The sequence below is a fragment of the Glycine soja genome, chromosome 1 (genome assembly GCF_004193775.1).
Source record: "Glycine soja cultivar W05 chromosome 1, ASM419377v2, whole genome shotgun sequence".
Taxonomy (NCBI): Eukaryota; Viridiplantae; Streptophyta; class Magnoliopsida; order Fabales; family Fabaceae; genus Glycine; species Glycine soja.
The window spans coordinates 49,913,203-49,931,519 of record NC_041002.1 but is presented as its reverse complement, the minus strand read 5'-3'; the positions used below and the strand labels follow the sequence as shown (position 1 = coordinate 49,931,519).

Genomic DNA, 18,317 nt, shown 5'->3' with positions numbered 1-18,317 from the left:
AGGGCTGATTAGTTAATTGAATTGACTGCCGAATCACTGGTTTAGTTAACTTAATGTCAAGTGTCATACTTAATTTACAAGAAACTTTAAAATCCAACCCCTGATTCGTTTACACAATTCGTGAAGATACAAGACTCGAATGCAAACAATCCGTTGTCTTTTTTTTTTTTTTTTGAATTATACTACCTATCTAGAGAGCTACGAAGTGCAACTGAAGGAAATTATTCTCAATGTACATTCCAAAAGACCAATCGTAATATATATAGGAGGGAGGGTGTGCGATTAACCAAACTAAATGAACTAATGTAGTTTTGTTTGAACATACAAAGTCATATAAATGGTAGAAAGTCATTCCATAATCAACATTCAGAATCATACAGTACAACATCGTTTTCTTAAATTCTTTTAGGACATATTTTTCTAGTTTATTTGTTTATTGACAATTTGATTAGCCACTGCCCCCCTATATACCTACTTTATATACTCATCCCTCACTTCTTGGCTACTTAAACCAAAATTTTGTTCATGAAAGCAAGCCTTACCTTACGTTAATGACTAATTTCGAAGTCACATCCAGAACTGATCCAGACATGAGACATGAAGATGTAATAGTGATCACACACTAATTACCGTTGGGGGTTGACGGGCACATTAATGCATATTCATCTAATTAAAGATCCAATCTAATGAAAGCTACGCTTATTTGAACATTCAGAGGCTGGTTATATTTTTATAAATGGTAACCAAGGGGTATTGTAGTTTTTATTATGTATATCTCTTTTCATAATTTTGGGTGTTATGTACTGTATTTTATTTAATACCATGCAATTTTGGGCAGGAGCGGACATGGAATCCATAAGAGCAAGGAACTAACGAATACATTCCGGAGAATGTATTTCCGGAAATTAATTTTCGAAAGGGGTATTCTTGGAATAAAAGAGGAATGTTAGCAGTTAAGGGAGGCGAGTTTAACAATTGACAAATAAAATATGAAAAGAAAATTGAAAGAAAGAAAAAAACACTATGTATCAGGTCAAATTGAGTTGATGGACTTTTAAAATTTTCCAATCTAAAAACTGAACATAGTTTGAGTTACCCCTTCCTGAAGAGCAAACCGTTTTTTTTTCCCTTAAAAAAAAAGGACTGGATAGGATAGCACATAGCAGTCTATGAACGGTAGCAATACCTGTCTATGAATGCATGAGTTGCACCGGGCAAGCAAATATCTCTGCATCGTCACAATAATGCACGTAACATAAGCCCAATAATCATAATACATGTACTTGTGCACGTGAGCATCACTGCTTAAAAAATAATGCAAGTCTCGCTCTGCAATAAAAATATGAATGTCGCAACCCACAAATGAAGATTCTGGTAGGATGCATCCATTCTTCTATAGGAATTAAACATTGCTTCTGATTAAGCATCTTCTGATCTTTGGACACACCCAAGCTAGTCAATCACTCTTATCTTGTTGTAAACCAACATTTTGTAGGTAATGTTCTGCATCCAAAGCTGCCATGCATCCTGTACCAATAACACAACTTGGCTTATCCTTTGAAGAAAAAAATGTTTATGAAGCATACACTAACCCTGATAACTACAATGGTGTCTCCCACTGCCTATGATATTTGTTGTACTTTTCAGTACATCTAGTACTGAATCATATTTATAATATAAAGTATTTTTTTGCTGTGCAAAAAAAAAAAAAACTATCAAAGCCAAAGACAGCACAGTGCATTCCTTATTTACATTGGTCTAAATTACTTGCAGTTCAAATATAATTAACAGGTATGACAACAATGTAGCAATTCCCGATTCTTACATCATTGATATTTGATACCACTCCAATAACAAAACAAATCAGCTTGAAAATGTCTACATACACAGTTAAACAAGGATTTAATGCTTTGTAACATGTATTATCTTCTATATCAATATTTCTAAAGGAAGAAGTTCCACCATAAATAACTAAAGGTCATTAGCAGATCAGGCACAACCACACATTTAGTATCTTTCTATACAATTCACACTACAAAATAATGTAAATTTAAGCCCTCAGTTCAGGCTTCTAGAACAGATGAAATAAGAGAAACTCGCCTGAAACAATAATCAAACAAGGAACTATATTCATAAGGCTGTTATTGCAAACATAAATAACAGCACACCAGAGGCATTATATGCAACATACACAACCAAAAAAAAATGAAATCCCAATACAAGACACAGATAATATAGTTCATGATGAATATTGATATGAATATGATAAGCCCAAAAATCATGTTTACTCCAGTGGAATCAGGGAGAGGAGGGTTGGGCTGAAGGGTGATGAGCAGATCATACTCTGGACACACATGGGAGCTATTAGGTGTGAATGAGGAGGGAATTAAAAAGAATTAGGAGAGGAAAAGGGTTTTGTCAGGGAGTCTGTGCTGGAAGAGAAGTGTCGTCACTTTGTACACTATCCTACTATTTTCTTATTGTATCCGAGAGTTAATTAACAGTTAGTAAGCTGGTTAACTTCTCTGTTCATAAATAAAGTTCTGTATTCCTTTCATCTATCTCCCCATTTTCTGCTCCTCTGAATTTTAAGTTACCTCAGGAGCTCCCAAATCACATTAATGGGGACAAGTTTGGGGACCTAGGTACCTAGAGGGTATGGAGATGCCCATATGGGTATAGAGATCAGTATGAGTAATTTTTAAAAATATGGGAATGATAATAGGTACCATAGTACCTTACTCAAGAAAATACCCATTGCTGTTTCTAATTCCATGGGGAGAATTCTGGTTTAATACCTCCCACAAATCAGTGTCAACATTGGGATGATCCCTTTTAAGGGAGAAGTCCTCTAGAATAATTCATTTCAAAAGGGGGTCAACTTCCATAGAAGATTTTCGGAAAACAGAAATGCTATACAGATGATTTGAAAAATTGTGTTGAGCTCAACAAGGAATTGAAGAACAGAGCATCATAGGGAACTTGAATTTAAGTTGGACAACTAGGTCAATCAGAAATTCAGTCCACATATCTATGGACCTCTTGAGGTGATTATCAGAGTGAAAGCCGTGACCTACATGTTGGTCCCACCAGCTTATTCGATTATTTACCCCATCAGCCATATATCTTAGCTGAAACATGATATCAATCCAAATGTTATCAGAGGAGCATGAGCTGCATGTTCAACCAGCAGTAGTTCTAGTCTTAACACAGATGTCTGATGGCACAAGCGAGATTCTGAATTTATGATGCTGCAAAAATCTCAGGACATGAATACTATTGGGAAGAACACTATACCCTTCACAAGAAATCTCCTTATTTTCACCTTCAATTGAAGACATGGCGAGTGTTATCAGGGAAGGAATTTAGGCCCATGAATCAGGTTTACACTGGGAGAATTAAGGGGTGATGGTTGGGTTGAAGGATGGTGGGCCAGATCATCCTCTGCAGTTGCATGGAGAGCTACTGGGTGTCATTCAGGAGGAAATTGGTCAGAACTAAGAAAGGATGGTGGGAGAGAGGAAGGGGGATTTTGGCAGGAGTATGTCTTGTTGCAGGATTTTAGGGTGGAAGAAGGTCTCTGACCCTCCAGAGTATCCTCCACTTTTCTTCTTCATTTTGTCTACTATATAACTATTTTCCTACTGTTTCTCAGTTATTTCTCTGCTTGAAAGGAGTTTAATTGCTCTGATCAAATTATATAGAGTTCAGTGTTCCTTTCACCTCTCCATTTTCTGCTCTTCAGAGTTCTGTATTTTATCAGATATAATGCAACAAGTCAAACAAATCACAAGTCTAAAAAAGAACATGTGAAACTTGCTCTGGTCTGGTACGAACTAACAGCCGTCTGTATGAAAATGGGACATGCTTGATTCCCCCACCTTTGGCCAAGGTTTGAAGTATTAATTAAGTAGCTGGAAATAATCAGTCAAGTTTGCAGCTAAACATGCGAGAGAATAATCCAATTTCAGCTTCAAATGTTAAAAGCTGATACCTTAGGACATTAACTCTTTCTCTTATTTATTTTATCTCTGTAATTCATCTAATTGAAGGATTAATTGTGTGTTTGGAACTGCATATTATACACATATTTAGGTAAAAAAAAAAAAAAACCACGCCCAAATTCCAAAAGGAAGCACAAGCAAGAGTATAATACTTCAGAGGGACATGCGAAAAGTGTTGATGACGCCCAACCAAACATGCAGTAACCCCCAAATCAGAAACAACAAACAGGAGAACAAACTAATATGCTCTGAGTTCTGAAAGAACCTATACTAGATAGAAAATTTGTTGTACACCGACACTTTTTTACAAACCTATACTGCATTGAAGGTGAGTTCACTTCACTGTTGGTACACCTATGGTCTCTGTTGAACCGACCCCACCTCCTTTAAGTCTACAAACTTGGTTTACCAATCAGTCAAATAACACGCACTCAGCAACTTAGTTCATGTTTGGCAAACTACTAAAATCAAGTCCTCTCACTGTGATACACATTCTAACAGTATAAAAACTATGACTGAGATTAATTTAGGCACATATCCCAATTACGTTATTCAACTGCTCGAAACCAGCCCTACCCTACTTTAAAACCAACAGACTCTTGGTTAAATTAAACGATAATCAGTCAACAATGGGCACCCTACTAAATAACAGCAAAATACACTACTATGCTTCAAAACCAGGGATCTTATACACACACATGTACATACACCAATGTCCAATAAGCAGCTCTATGCATCATAGACAAATCTGTAACTTACCAGTGCCAGCAGCAGTAATAGCTTGCCTATACTTCTTGTCCTGAACATCCCCAGCAGCAAACACTCCCTCAACACTGGTCTTCGTCGTCCCCGGCTTCGTCACTATATATCCATCAGAATCCAATTCAAGCTGCCCGTCCAAGAACTTGGTTGCGGGCTCGTGCCCAATTGCGAAAAACAACCCAGAAACCTTCAATTCAGATACCTCTCGAGTCACCACATTCTTCACCTTCAATCCCCCAAGCACCCTCTTGTTATCTCCGCCCCCAAAAGCCTCAACCACCACCGAATTCCAAATCACCTTAATCTTGCTATTGCCCATAACCTTGCTCTGCATAATCTTCGAAGCCCTGAATGTATCCCTGCGGTGAATTATGTAAACCTCGGAACCGTACTTGGTGAGGAAGGTGGCCTCCTCCATCGCCGAGTCCCCGCCGCCGATCACCGCCAGTGGCTTGTTCCGGAAGATCGGCGCGGCGCCATCGCAGACGGCGCACGCGGAGATGCCGCGGTTCCAGTAGCCATCGGGGCCATCGCCGGAGCCGGGGAAGGGGAGGCGCTTGGCAACGGCGCCGGTGGCGACGATGACGGATTCGGCCTCGACGGTGCGGGAATCGGTGAAAACCCTAAAAGGACGGGCGGAGAAATCGACCTTGGAGACGGTCTCGGTGTGGATCTCGGTGCCGAAGCGGAGGGACTGGCTCCGGCAGCGGTCCATGAGCTCGCCGCCGAGGATGCCGTCGGGGAAGCCGGGGAAGTTCTCGACGTCAGTGGTGGTGGTGAGCTGGCCGCCGGGGGCGATGTCGTTGGCCATCCAGCCCTCGAAGAGGATAGGCTTCAGCTCTGCACGGGCGGCGTAGACGGCGGCGGTATGGGCGGCGGGGCCGCTTCCGATGATGCAGAGTTTGGTCTTGTGGATCTGAACGTCACCCATGGCGTTGGCGAAGGCGGCGGATGAAGCGCGTCCAACACTGATCAAGTTTCGCGCCTTCGATAAGAGGTTCTTCCAGTTATGATGATTAGGGCAGATTCTAAATTTCATTTCCCCCCTTGCTCTTCGTCCTTTTTAATCTAAAATTATTTTTAAACTATGCTTTTTTTTTTTTACATGTAAAAATTCAAATTGGCTTTGAGAAAATGAGTGATCCGTGCTTCAATTCATAACTATCATCATGATTTATCTCTCTCCATAAAACATTTTTGGCTTTTTTTCCTAAAAGTTAATTAATATTTTAACTTTAATTGAAAATAATGCGAAAAATACTTAACATACTTTTTTTATGCATAAATACTTAGCATCTATATACTATCTAATAAAAGAGAAATACTTTGGAAAAATAAAAAATGTCCCTATTTAAGGCTGTGACACCTGACACGTGACACTTTTATTGATTTTTTGGTTATTTTCGCATCACACTTCCACCTCTGTTGGTTGCTCCACGTATTTTCTTTTTCAGCCTTGACCCGTAGTGTCCTCACCAACTCCTGCTATCTCCGTTTGCTTTCTTTCTTCTTCTAGCTTCATTTTCGATTTTTGCTTTTGTTTCTGTTTTCCCATTTTCTGTTTGCTACATGAGATTTCCTCCATGCTTTCTTTCTTCTTCATTTTTGTGATTCGTCTCTTCCATCTTCACTTCTAATTTTTGCTTTGGTTTTTTGTTGAGTTTTTGTTGTTATGCATGGTTTCTTCTTAACTGATAGTTATTTTTTCTTATTGATTTTTTCACTTTGTTTTTGGTTCCTTTTTTATTTTCCCGCTTATCAGGCTATCGACAAAGAAACATCTAGTAGGCAAGTTTTTTTCCCTTTTGTTGTTGTGCATGTTTGTTTCGTGACTATTTGTCTCTATTTGCAAGGTTTTAATTTTGTTTATTGTTATGTATGTTTTCTTCTTAATTAATAGTTATTTTTTCTTATTGATTTTTCTACTTTGTTTTTTATTCATTTTTTATTTCCCCGCTTACCAGGCCATCGACGAAGAAACATCCAATAGACAAGTTTTGTTTTCCTCTTGCTGTTAAGCATGTTTGTTTCGTTAGTATTTGTATGTATTTGCAATGTTTTATTTTTGTTTATTGTTATGCATGTTTTCCTCTTAACTAATAGTTATTTTGTCCGGTGGTGACATTAATCTTGACTGCCTCGTATGGTATTTAAGAATGGAACTATGCATGCTTTACTTTTTCAATAAGATTCAATCTACTTAAACTTTTATACATAAAATAAGAATCAGTATTAATTTAAAACATGAAAATCCTTGTAGTTGTAGAGCTTTCATCACCGTCATATTTAGAATTACACCTCATGCAATTGAATTATCAACCGGAGGAATCTAAATGCTAAAATATATAATTTAATATTCTTTGTATCTAGATGGGAACACGAGAAGGAAAGCACCTATGCGTTTCAAAATTCACGGAACGAATCAACGTGGAAGTAGGATTTATAAGAGGATGATGTCGTTTATGGGTTTCTTGAGGACGACAACAGGAGGAACAAACAATGTGGTTTGTTACTTGTTGTTTTGTTTAGCTGGCCGGTAGAATCTAACCAGGGCAATCTGTCGTTGGTTATAGGGTATTCCTAATTGTTCCATGTTTTCGTTTTTTTGTCTTTCTACGTAGGTTGTTGGGTGTTCCATTTTCATTGTTCGGGTACACAAAGGAAAGGATAACACTAACTGTTTGCATCGCCAATTGTGCTAACATTTTTTCGAATGTTAAAGGGATGAAGTGCATGTTATATTTGCCAATGGAAATAACTTTCTAGACCTTATAGTTTGGAGGGAAATGATAAATAAAACTGTTAATTTACATGACTTGCGTGTGAAACTAAACAATAAGTGGGAAAGGAAAAGTAAAGTCAATTGATTAACTTTAGTTCTCTGTTTATATTTTTTTTTTGTACATGCCTCTGTTTATATTATTAATAATTAATAAACTAAAACTCACTCTTTCCGCCCTTTTTGGAAAAAATAAAACAAAAAACAACTTAGTCTTCTCTTTTGTCAATTAAACACAGTTTCCCCCCTCAGTCCGGTCAAAGTATTACCTTCATCAATTGGACCAGCAAAGTGACTTTCACATCGGAAGCCTAGCAAACTAATTTTTGCAGCCAAATGAAAGGTTATGAAAGAAGTTAGGGTTTACTTGTCATGCATTCTACGCTGGACAAGCTATTAGGTTGTCCAAAGGTGGACATCCACTTTTTTTTTTTACCTTAGATATATTAAAAAAATCAATATACCAGATTTATTTATAAATACTATAATTAATATATTGTAATTAAAACTTGTTGTCCAACCCAAATGATTCGTGTAATAGTGTAACGTTCCATTATGTTTATAGGTATGAAAACGATCTATTTAACAAGAGTCAAGAGAACTCATGTTCCGTGTATAAAATTTATTTGGTTCAAACAACTATCATACACCGTAAGTGAGATTAGTTTCTAAAGAATTGGACGACACTCATAATTTCTGCCCCAGGATAAAAACTTATTGTCCAATAAAATTTTATGTTGTATTTATTAAATATAATTTTTTTAATATTTCATTAAACTTTTAAATATTTGTTACAGTATATAATTAAAATGAATCAATTTTAATATTCATAAAATTTTTTAATACATTATATTTATTAAATATAATATATAATCAAATTAAACAATATGGTTAGACATTATACTATTCTTTAAATATAATATATTTATTCTGTAAAAAAATATATTTATTACTTTTTTATGTAACAATTAAATAAAGAAGTTGAATAGATATAACAATAATTGATAGAAATATGAAACTAATAGGAGAATCTATGTTCGATTCCCACCTTATATAAAATTTTGTTGGACCAGCGGCAATCATGTACTACAAGTAAGATTAATCTCTGATCAAATGGATTGAGAAACAGGCATGATCTTTGACCTAGGAAAAAAATATAAAACTAAAATTAATATTAAATTTCACATTTAATATTTGTGGATAATGAATTATCACCTCATTGTCAGTTACATGTCATTTTCATCTCATGTGGCCAAATATTGGTACTTATGTTTTAAAATGGATTAAACTAAACTTTGATATATTTAGAGAAATTAGAGTATTACAATTTATCTTCCTTATTTTTTTTTCATCAAAGAATATAAGAGATAAGATAGTTGAAACTTGCCTCTAGTATATCCAACATATCTCTAAAAGAAAGATGAAGAAAGGTCTACTTTAAGATTAAAAAGGATTTGAAATTCTTTTTATCAAGGAGTGAAGAGAATTATAATGATTCAGAGTGATCATCTAAAAGAACCAGTTAGGTTATGTTAGGCAAAATTAGCTGAAACACTCGTTAAAAGCTGAAAAGTTTGTTGGTAACTGAAAGTTGGTAGCTCTAAAAAACGAGCTTATTAAATTATAAGTATTAAGTAAAACTAGCTATTAAAGTAGATGAAAAATATAAAATGACAAAAAATAATAAAATCATGCTTTAGTTAAAAAAGAATAACTAGGAAATTAAATAAATATATTAAGAATAAAAATGAAAGAAAATATAAAAAGTTAAAAGCTAGCATTTCAAAAAATATTACCTCAAATAACATTTCCAAAAACGTTAAAAGCATCTTCAGCACAAGTGTCTTCCTAGGTGCTTAGTGTGAAGAAACTATTTCTTAAATTTTTTCACACTGGAGCAAACCCAAGTGGTAGGGTGCATTAATTCACTCTTCAAAATTGTTTCTTATATAAGAAACAATATCTTACCATTAAAAAAATAATTTCTTCACACAAAATAGGTATAACACACGTACAGATAAAAGGGAAAATAACTATCCCAAGAAAAGAACAATGAACAAATAGAAACTCAGTTGATCAAAGAACAACCACAATGAATTCCAAAATTGATAAAATTTGAAAAAAAAATATCATTCAATCCAAATTCAAACAATACAATAAAGGGAAAAAGGGTTTTCATGAACCAGATTGAAGAGATGAAAGGGAAAAAACATGGAAAGGGGATAACTAGATGGAGACACAACCATGGCTGGAGGTGTCAACGCCAGACACATGATGACCAACGTTAGTGCTGCAATGGAGGCATAGCCGTGGCTGGAGGCGTCGGCGCAAGACGCAAGTGGGAAGGAACGACACAGTGGTGGCTACAGTGGCAATGAGCGGGGAGGTAGAGGTGATGCATGAAGAGTGAAGAAGGTTTGATTTTGGAGAGAAAAGTTTCTGGAGAAAAAGATAGAAAGGTGCACTGCAGAGGGTTGGTGGGGAAGGTTCTAGAGAATAAAGGATTTTCGTGAAGGTGAACAAGTATTATGGACGGATCTAGAAAGTTCATTATTTGGTGTGGAAGGATTTGGAACGTTGATTAGAACAATTAATTAGTGAGGAAGGATCTGGAACGTTGATAAAATATTTTTACAAAAAAATTATGATTGTTGATCTAGAAATGTTACCGTTAACAGGACATATATAACTATTGTGACCCAATTTTGTTTTATCGTTGCACGTATTGTTCACTATAAATTTGAGTCTCATTGATGGAGTTTTGCATACAACATTTCTACTACTTTTTTTTTCTTATTCCTATCAAGTCTCAATCTTTTTTATTCTCTCTAAAATGGATCTCAATCAGCATAATTATCAATGTTACTATAATTATTTGCAAAATCAACCACCCCCTACTAGTGAAAATTCTCAAAATCCACCGCAATATGTTATATATCCACCACCACCCCCTACTTGTGAAAATTCTCAAAATCCATCATAATATGTTATGTATCCACCCCCCCCCCCCATGTAGTATATGCATCCTTCACCTACTAGTGATAGTTCTCAAAATCCACAATTTTGTAGTCAACCATCAACCTCCATCAACCCAAACACGTGTTATAGGCCTTCTTTATCCAATATTGAGCCCCCTAGCAATGAAGTTGAATCACCAACCGGTTTAGACAGTATTCAACTAGACGAGGGAGAACAAAATTCTAGTGGAAAAAAACTCGTACAACATTCTTAATGATAGAAGTTGTGATTCTCATATGATCATGACTCAATGTGTCAAAGAATTCAATTATAGGAGTTGACCAAACATCAAAGCAATATTGGGCAAGGATAAAAAATGCGTACAACAATGACGATGTGCATCAAAGTGGACAATTTTGTGAAAGAAGTTGGACTCAATTGAAATCTCGGTAGAGCAGGATCCACCCTCCAATTCAAAATTTTAATGGGTGCTACAAACAAGCAAATAAACATAGGAGAAGTGAAAGTTCAGAGAAGGATGTTTTGGTTGATGCTTATATGATTTACTCACAGGATATTGGTAAAAAATTTGAGGTTGAGCATGCTTGGTTGTTGTTGAAAGATGAACTCAAATTCGATGCAAAATTTATGTCAAAGTATTCAAAAAGAAGAAAGGTTTTTGCTGGTGGAAATTACTCATCATCTTCTAACCCAGAGAATCCCATTGAAGGTGAAGAATATGATACGTCATCGCCAATGCCTTACCCAATTGGACAAAAAGTAGCAAAAAAGAAAAGCAAAGGTTAAGAAGCTTTTAACACTCTTGATTTATTTGGCATAGAAAGTGTAATGAAGGACAAAAATGTCAACACATCAAAACTTAAACAGTGTGGATGAATATGTTTGAATTGGTGAAACCACTGCAGTGGAATGCTTAGAGCGATTTGTATTAGACATTTGCACCATATTTGGGAATGAGTGCTTGAGAAGACCAAATAATGAAGACATTGAACGACTACTACAAATGGGAGTGGCACGTGGATTTTCAGGTATGTTAGGTTCGATTGATTATATGCATTGGGAATGAAAACATTGTCCAATTGTGTGGAAAGGTTAATTTTGTCAAGGTGATCATCGCAACCCAACAATCATTCCTTAAGCCGTAACATCACAAGACTTGTGGATTTAACATGCATATTTTGGCACCACAAGTTTAAATAATGACATTACTATGTTAAATGGATCTAATGTGTTTGATGAAGTTTTGTCAGGATATGCGCCCGCAGTGCAATACACCGTGAATAGAACCCAATATAATATGAGATACAATTTAGTGGATGACATTTATCCAAACTTTGCCACATTTGTAAAGACCATCTCAATGCCACAAGGAGAAAAGCAAAAATTATTTGCATAACAACAAGAATCGGCAAGAAAGGATGTAGAATAGTTGTTTGGAATGCTCCAATCTTGATTCACAATTATACGTGGTCCAACATGTTTTTGGAATGCTGGTAAAATGAAGAATATCATCTATGCATGTATCATATTTCATAACATGATTGATGATGAAGAACATGACACATATCGAAATAATGTTGATTACAATAGTATAGGTAATAGCATGTCAAGATTCAAAGTATCTTTAAGTGCTTACCCCAGTATCAGATCAACATATCTCCAAAGGAACAAAGGTTCATGACAAACAAAAACATCGTCAACTTTAAGAAGATTTAGTAGAACATATTTGGGTATGTTTCAGAAATGAAAATAACAATTAATTTTATGTAATATTTTTTTATTTTTTATCATATGTTTTTTTATTTCAATGTCATTTTGTTTAATTATCTATTATTATGTAAAAATGTATTTTTTTATTGTTACATATTTCCTTTCAATGTTATGTAATTTTGTTTATTTTTAATTTATATTTTATATTTCCTTCAATTATTTATATTTATTATTTGTATACATAAAAATTGAAAAAATGAATTAATTATTTTATTGAAATAATAATTAAGTTATAATAAAAAAATTAAATGTGTAAATTTTTTTGAAATTTCTTGTGATTTCATGCATTGAAGTAAAATTCTATATGAATTTCTTATCATTGACATGATATTGTGAAACCACAAAAAGTGTTACGAAGACAAAAAAAACTGATTAATTCATATAAGAAACTTGTACTAAAAATGCTCTAAGAAGATTTGTTGACCAAACAAACCAAATAAGCTTATCAGCTAAAACTAAATGAAATGTCTTATTCAATATAATCTTAATTTAAAAAAAAAGTATGTGAACTAAGATATGGATCCAAAAGCTAACACATTTTCATATTAAGAGATTAAAGATATATTTTACTCATAAAAGAATTTAAAGTTATTAATACGAAAAATAATTTGAAAACATTATTACAATACTTTTTAAATAGCTTTTATATATGAGTGTACTGCACGAAGAGTTTTTTAAAATAATTAAACATCAATAATTAGCCAATTGAATGATTTATTTCTCTTTGACAAACATTTTATATATGGATGACAAGATAACATACAATTACCGTGGAAAACTAGGAAGATAACAAATGTTCAATGAAACTGTTAATCCAATCATAATTGAAAGAACTTGATAATCATCATAAATTCATAATTACTTGAAGTTAATTTCTTAACATTATCATAAGAATCCATAATACATAATTACATATTATACTGCTACACCAACAAAAAAACAAAAAATTTCTGTCGTCATAGCATCTAAATCAAACGATATTGTGGAAGAATGGTCGGTATTAGAATTTGAAATCCCATATTATTTTGGACAGGGTCGTTAAGTAGAGCCAACCTGTAAGCCAATTTAGACACAACATGCCCTTGTCATAGCAGCCACGGTATGGCCCACAAACAAAACCCTAGTTTATTAGCTGAAAAGCTAAGCATTAGTGGATATCTAATCAGCATCAATAGTAATATGGAAACAAGGTTTCCTCATTTTATTATGGGTAAGAATGGAACTCATGTCTATTAAATTATAAACAACAAATTACTTTAAAATTCCGGGATATGATTGCCACCCTTTTTCTAATGTCAACAATAATCTTCTCTTTTAGACTTACTTTAGGTTTAGATTAGTCAAAAACACGATTTTAGTGTTTGGTGGTAATACGGTAAGAACAGCTTGAGAATCTTCAAATGTACCAAGAAGAAACGAACCATTCAGCCACTGCCACGTGCCATTCACAAGGAAAATTCTATTAACAACATTATGTTAGTAGAATTAGACTAATTTTTTTATACAAAAACGTAGTTAAGAAAAGAAATTCCATAAAAGATCATCAATCACCTTCGATTCCTATAACAAATAATAATTAGTTATTACCAACAAATATTTCCCATCTATAATATAATAAAATAAAAAAAGAAAAATCTATACATCTCTATAATGTTGAATGAAATTTCTAATTTGAAGGAAGAATATTTACAAGTTTTATGACAATTTTCACACTTGTTTACAGAGAATAACTCATAACCGATGCAAAAATTTAGAAGAAATTAATATATATACACAGATTAAGGAGTAACTATATCATATCTTCTCAATGCTTCCAAAAAATTAAAAGGAAAAAAAAACAGATAAATCTAATATTGATTTCCTCTACCAAAAAGAAAACAAAAGGAGTCACGAGTTTCTATCTTGAATATGACAAACTGGGTCTTGAATTTGGTCCATGGAAGAAATAGATGTTCGTTTGATGAACTCCAAGCAATCAGCAATGGCTTCTGCATAGAAAGAATTATTCCTTCCATAAGATGATACCCTACAATCAGCATGACCCTTGATTCTTTCATCCCTCACTAAACCACTTCTGCTGCTGTTGCTGTAGTTTCTCTTGAATCCACTTTTTCTTCTCAACACCTTCTTCAGAAGCTGAAGAGCCTGAGAATAAGAGAGTTTCCACATATCAAAGAGCCTGAGTAAGAAGGTGAACCTCTTCCTTAGGCGAAGGAAGTAAAGCCTTCTGAGGTTTAACCTAAACCCTCTGCATTTTCCATGGCAAGATGATGATCCTCTCCCACTGCTAACTCTATTGTAACTCATATGACCCATGTTTTTGGTTTTTGGCTTATGCTAAGCACCCTGAGTTATGTACAAATATATAAGGTTGGAGGGTGACTTTTTGGATGGTGTGGTAATAATGAATATGATGGGTGTGTGTGTGAAGGGGAATGAAGGGAAGAAGCTTGGAAATTTGTGTATTTGGACTGTTTTGAAAACTTTGGATGGCCTAATATGCTACAAAGACAAAGGAGTTTGAGGCGTAATATATGTGACCGGAACTAAACTTGAAAAACTTGTGTATTTAAATATTGGAAGGGACCATAAACAATTTAAAGCATCAAGGTGTTTTGAATCGTTGATTGGTGTGGTAGGGCCAAGGGAAAAACAAGCAAAAAGAGAAAAATGCCATCTATTCTTTTTCAAAGTAGGTGACTAAGGCGCCACGAGAATATGATAATGAGTAACAAATTGGTGAGATTCCGGAAAAATGAGTTGCGTAGCCTATATTATAATATGGCTATTCAAGCTTTGTTAGTCTAACAACGTTTTGACTTTTGAATGGGCTTTTGTGGTAGAGTGGCTGGCTTTTCTTATTCGGAATGTGATGAATTCCATTTGTTCCATTAAAAATTTGTTTGATTGCTTCTTACCTTTAATGATAATAACGAACTTTGAGGGCTAATGGCTTCCTTGGATTTATGGTTCCTTTAATTACTACAGAATTTTGTCAAAAGATCCAATAATCTTCCAAAAAGAGTAGCTGAACCACAGTTTTCATTGAAAATTTATGTTATCTTTAACACCTACTCTTGAACTATTATTATTCTTCATGATTGTTATTAATTTGTTAATTTTGAACTTTAAGATAGGGAGGGAGGAGTGGTCTATATTTTCCATTAGATAAGCTCATCAAATCTCTCCAATTATGAATGCTCAATAGTTCTAGATGAAACTTGATGCTTGTCTAGAAAGTGAGATTGGTAAGCTCAGCATTGTCTTCTTGTTCCTTAATATGAACCAACGTACATAATTGGTAAATGAACTTAATTGCGTAGGGAAACAAAATTTAAATTTGAAGAAGTAACTAGTTCATCAAACAGAAAATAAATTAACATACTTAGGGAGGTAGACTAAGAAAGTCATTGAACATTGCACATCAACTTTGCAATGTATATAAGTGTAAAAACAGATTTTGTTGAAAATTAATTTTTGTCTGAAAACGCCAATAACTAATTTTAATTGAAACTTTTCTTCTAAACACATTTTTTTCATCACTCAAACTTAAAATCTAATTTAAAAGACATCTAAAATTGGTTTCATTTAGACTAGTGTGTAATTTGATGAGTGCCGGTTATGATGCTGTATTGCTATTCCTTCACCTGTCCAAACAACCTTTGAGTGTAGTTCTTGTTAAAAGCACAGCGTAGTTTTTGCATACGAAACCAAAAGAACTTCACTTTCAGCAACCATAAAACGTTTTGTGCGTAACCGGTTATCCATAACCTTCACATATTTAATTCCAAACTACTAACGTGCAAATATTCAAAAGAGTGCCGACTTCTGAACTACTTATTTGTAAGTTGGAAGGATTAATATATACATAAAAAAAACAACAAAAAATTATCAAAGTAGACTGTTTTCGTGAGTGCTTTTTGTATAACTTTAATTGTTTTAGTTCAATGTGAAAGACTATAAATAAACTACATTATGGCAGTGTTTTGACAACTTTAAAATCTGGATCCTTAACATTTATAGCATGTTTGTATGTATAGTATACCCATTATATTGGCTTTAATTTGCTCTTTTTCAAAACTAACGTTTTTGCGAGAAGCAAGAAATTACTGTATTTGCTTTCGGTTTAAAGTACATATAGCTATTTCGGAATCAGAACAGAAATAAACAGTTTTTCCATCACTCGAACATAAAATTAATTTTTAAAAGAAAGTAATAATAGTTTTTAAAAACTGAAATAGAAGAGTATTTTATTGCATAATCTAATGCAACCCCTGCTACTTTATGAAAGAAGAAATTTATCACAACTAAAAAGTTTTAACTAATTTAATATTACTATAAAATATTTTTCATGTTAAATGGATAACATTAACATCGTGATTTTACTCTCAAAAAATCAACATCGCGATTTTGAATGTAGTTTAAAACGTTAAGTCTACGAGAAAATGTGTAAAAGAAAAACGTTATTGACCACACAAAAAAAGTCTAGTTTAAATTTGATAGAGGTAAGGTATCAAGAGTCAATATATAATAGTAATTAAACAAATACTTGTACCTCAAGAAAAACTAAAATTTCAAAAAAAAGAAATTCATTTTTCTTCCCACGAGCACGGTACCTGTTGACTAATAAATAACAAAATAATACTTGTCAGTTATCACATGATAAATAGGAAAAGGTAATAAATATTAGACATATGTTTTTAATCCTTTAAATTTGAGTAATTATTTTTTTAGAGTTTCAAGCCAAAAGATAAAAATATATGTACATTGGAAATTAAATTTTTTATCATTAAAGTTTAGATAGTTTAAATGTAAAGTGGAAGATTGCATTTTACTATATGAACCTTAGTTGGATGAGTGCATTGAAATTTATTTTTGTTTCAACTTTCAAAAAAACTTATTTGTTATAGTTAATGACAATCTTTATTATAAATAGAGAAGAAAATTAGTGGAGAAACAACATATGAAGAGAGAGTATGTGAGAAGAGAGATTGTGAACAAAAGTCACTATGTTAGAGAGAAAAGTGTCTTTGTGTGAGAGTATTATCATTTTTTGTAATCATTGAGTGAGGTAGATACACTATATGAGGTGGGTTACAATCTTGTAATCATTCTTGTGATAGTGAAAATATTTTGAAACGATTCTGTGGACGAGTTGCCGAACTACATTAAATTCTTGTATTTGTTATTTTTTTTTACAGAGTAATCTTTGTGTGTGTTCTCATGACCCTTTATGAGTGTGGATAATTTTATTTAAGGGAGTGTTGATTATCCAATAGTGGTATCTCAACTATGATTGAGAGCACATAAAAGTTCGAGATGGGAGAGAAGACATCACGAAGGTACAAATATGTTGGTTCAAAGTGGAAATACAAGGTGTACAAAGGGAGACACTTGATGTTGCAAGGACAGAAAAATAAAGGTAACATTTCCTATTTGGATGATCAAGCCTTGAATGGGAACCGTGAAAGCAAAGTGAAGAAGAAAGTGAAGTTTCCTAATGTTGTAGAAGTGTTGAGAGATACTTCCGTTGGAGGGGGAGTTTGTTCACTCTCAAATTGATTGAATGATATTTCTCTTTTGGTTTTAGGGGGAGAATTGAGGAGTTTCAAGCCAAAAGATAAGGTGTATGCACATTGGAAATTGAATTTTTTTATCACTAAGATTTAGGAAGTTTAAATGCAAAGTGAAAGATTGCATTTTACTATATGAACCTTAGTTGAATAGATACATTAGAAGTTATTTTTGTTTCAACTTTCATGAGAATTTATTTATTATAGTTGGTGACAATTTTCATTATAAATAGAGAAGAGAATTAGTGGAAAAACAACACATGAAGAGAGAGTGTGAGAAGAGAGATTGTGAACCAAAGTTACTTTGTTGAGAGAAAAATGTCTTTGTGTGAGAGTGTTATCATTTCTTGTAACCATTGAGTTGGGTACTCGGATTTGTATGGTGATATACTGTTTGGGGTGAGTTACAATCTTGTAATCATTCTTGTGATAGTGAAAATATTTTGAGAC

The 18,317-nt window shown here is 33.7% G+C and overlaps 1 protein-coding gene across 1 annotated transcript; it reads right to left on the bottom strand.

The window, feature by feature from the left end:
• Positions 1–1,026: 1,026 nt before the first annotated feature.
• On the bottom strand, positions 1,027–5,874 carry LOC114418919 (thioredoxin reductase NTRB-like). Its single transcript, XM_028384477.1, has 2 exons — positions 4,764–5,874; positions 1,027–1,527 (listed from the first exon to the last, which is right to left on the bottom strand). The coding sequence occupies exons 1-2, from the start codon at positions 5,803–5,805 to the stop codon at positions 1,457–1,459; spliced, it is 1,113 nt and encodes a 370-aa protein (XP_028240278.1). The 5' UTR covers positions 5,806–5,874; the 3' UTR covers positions 1,027–1,456.
• Between the last annotated feature and the right edge of the window lie 12,443 nt (positions 5,875–18,317).

Excerpts from the sequence above, each read along its gene's own strand:
- LOC114418919 (XM_028384477.1), bottom strand. The coding sequence starts at position 5,805 with ATGAAATTTAGAATCTGCCCTAATCATCATAACTGGAAGAACCTCTTA. Across the intron at positions 1,528-4,763 it reads TATTACTGCTGCTGGCACTG|GATGCATGGCAGCTTTGGAT; the intron begins GTAAGTTACAGA and ends TTATTGGTACAG.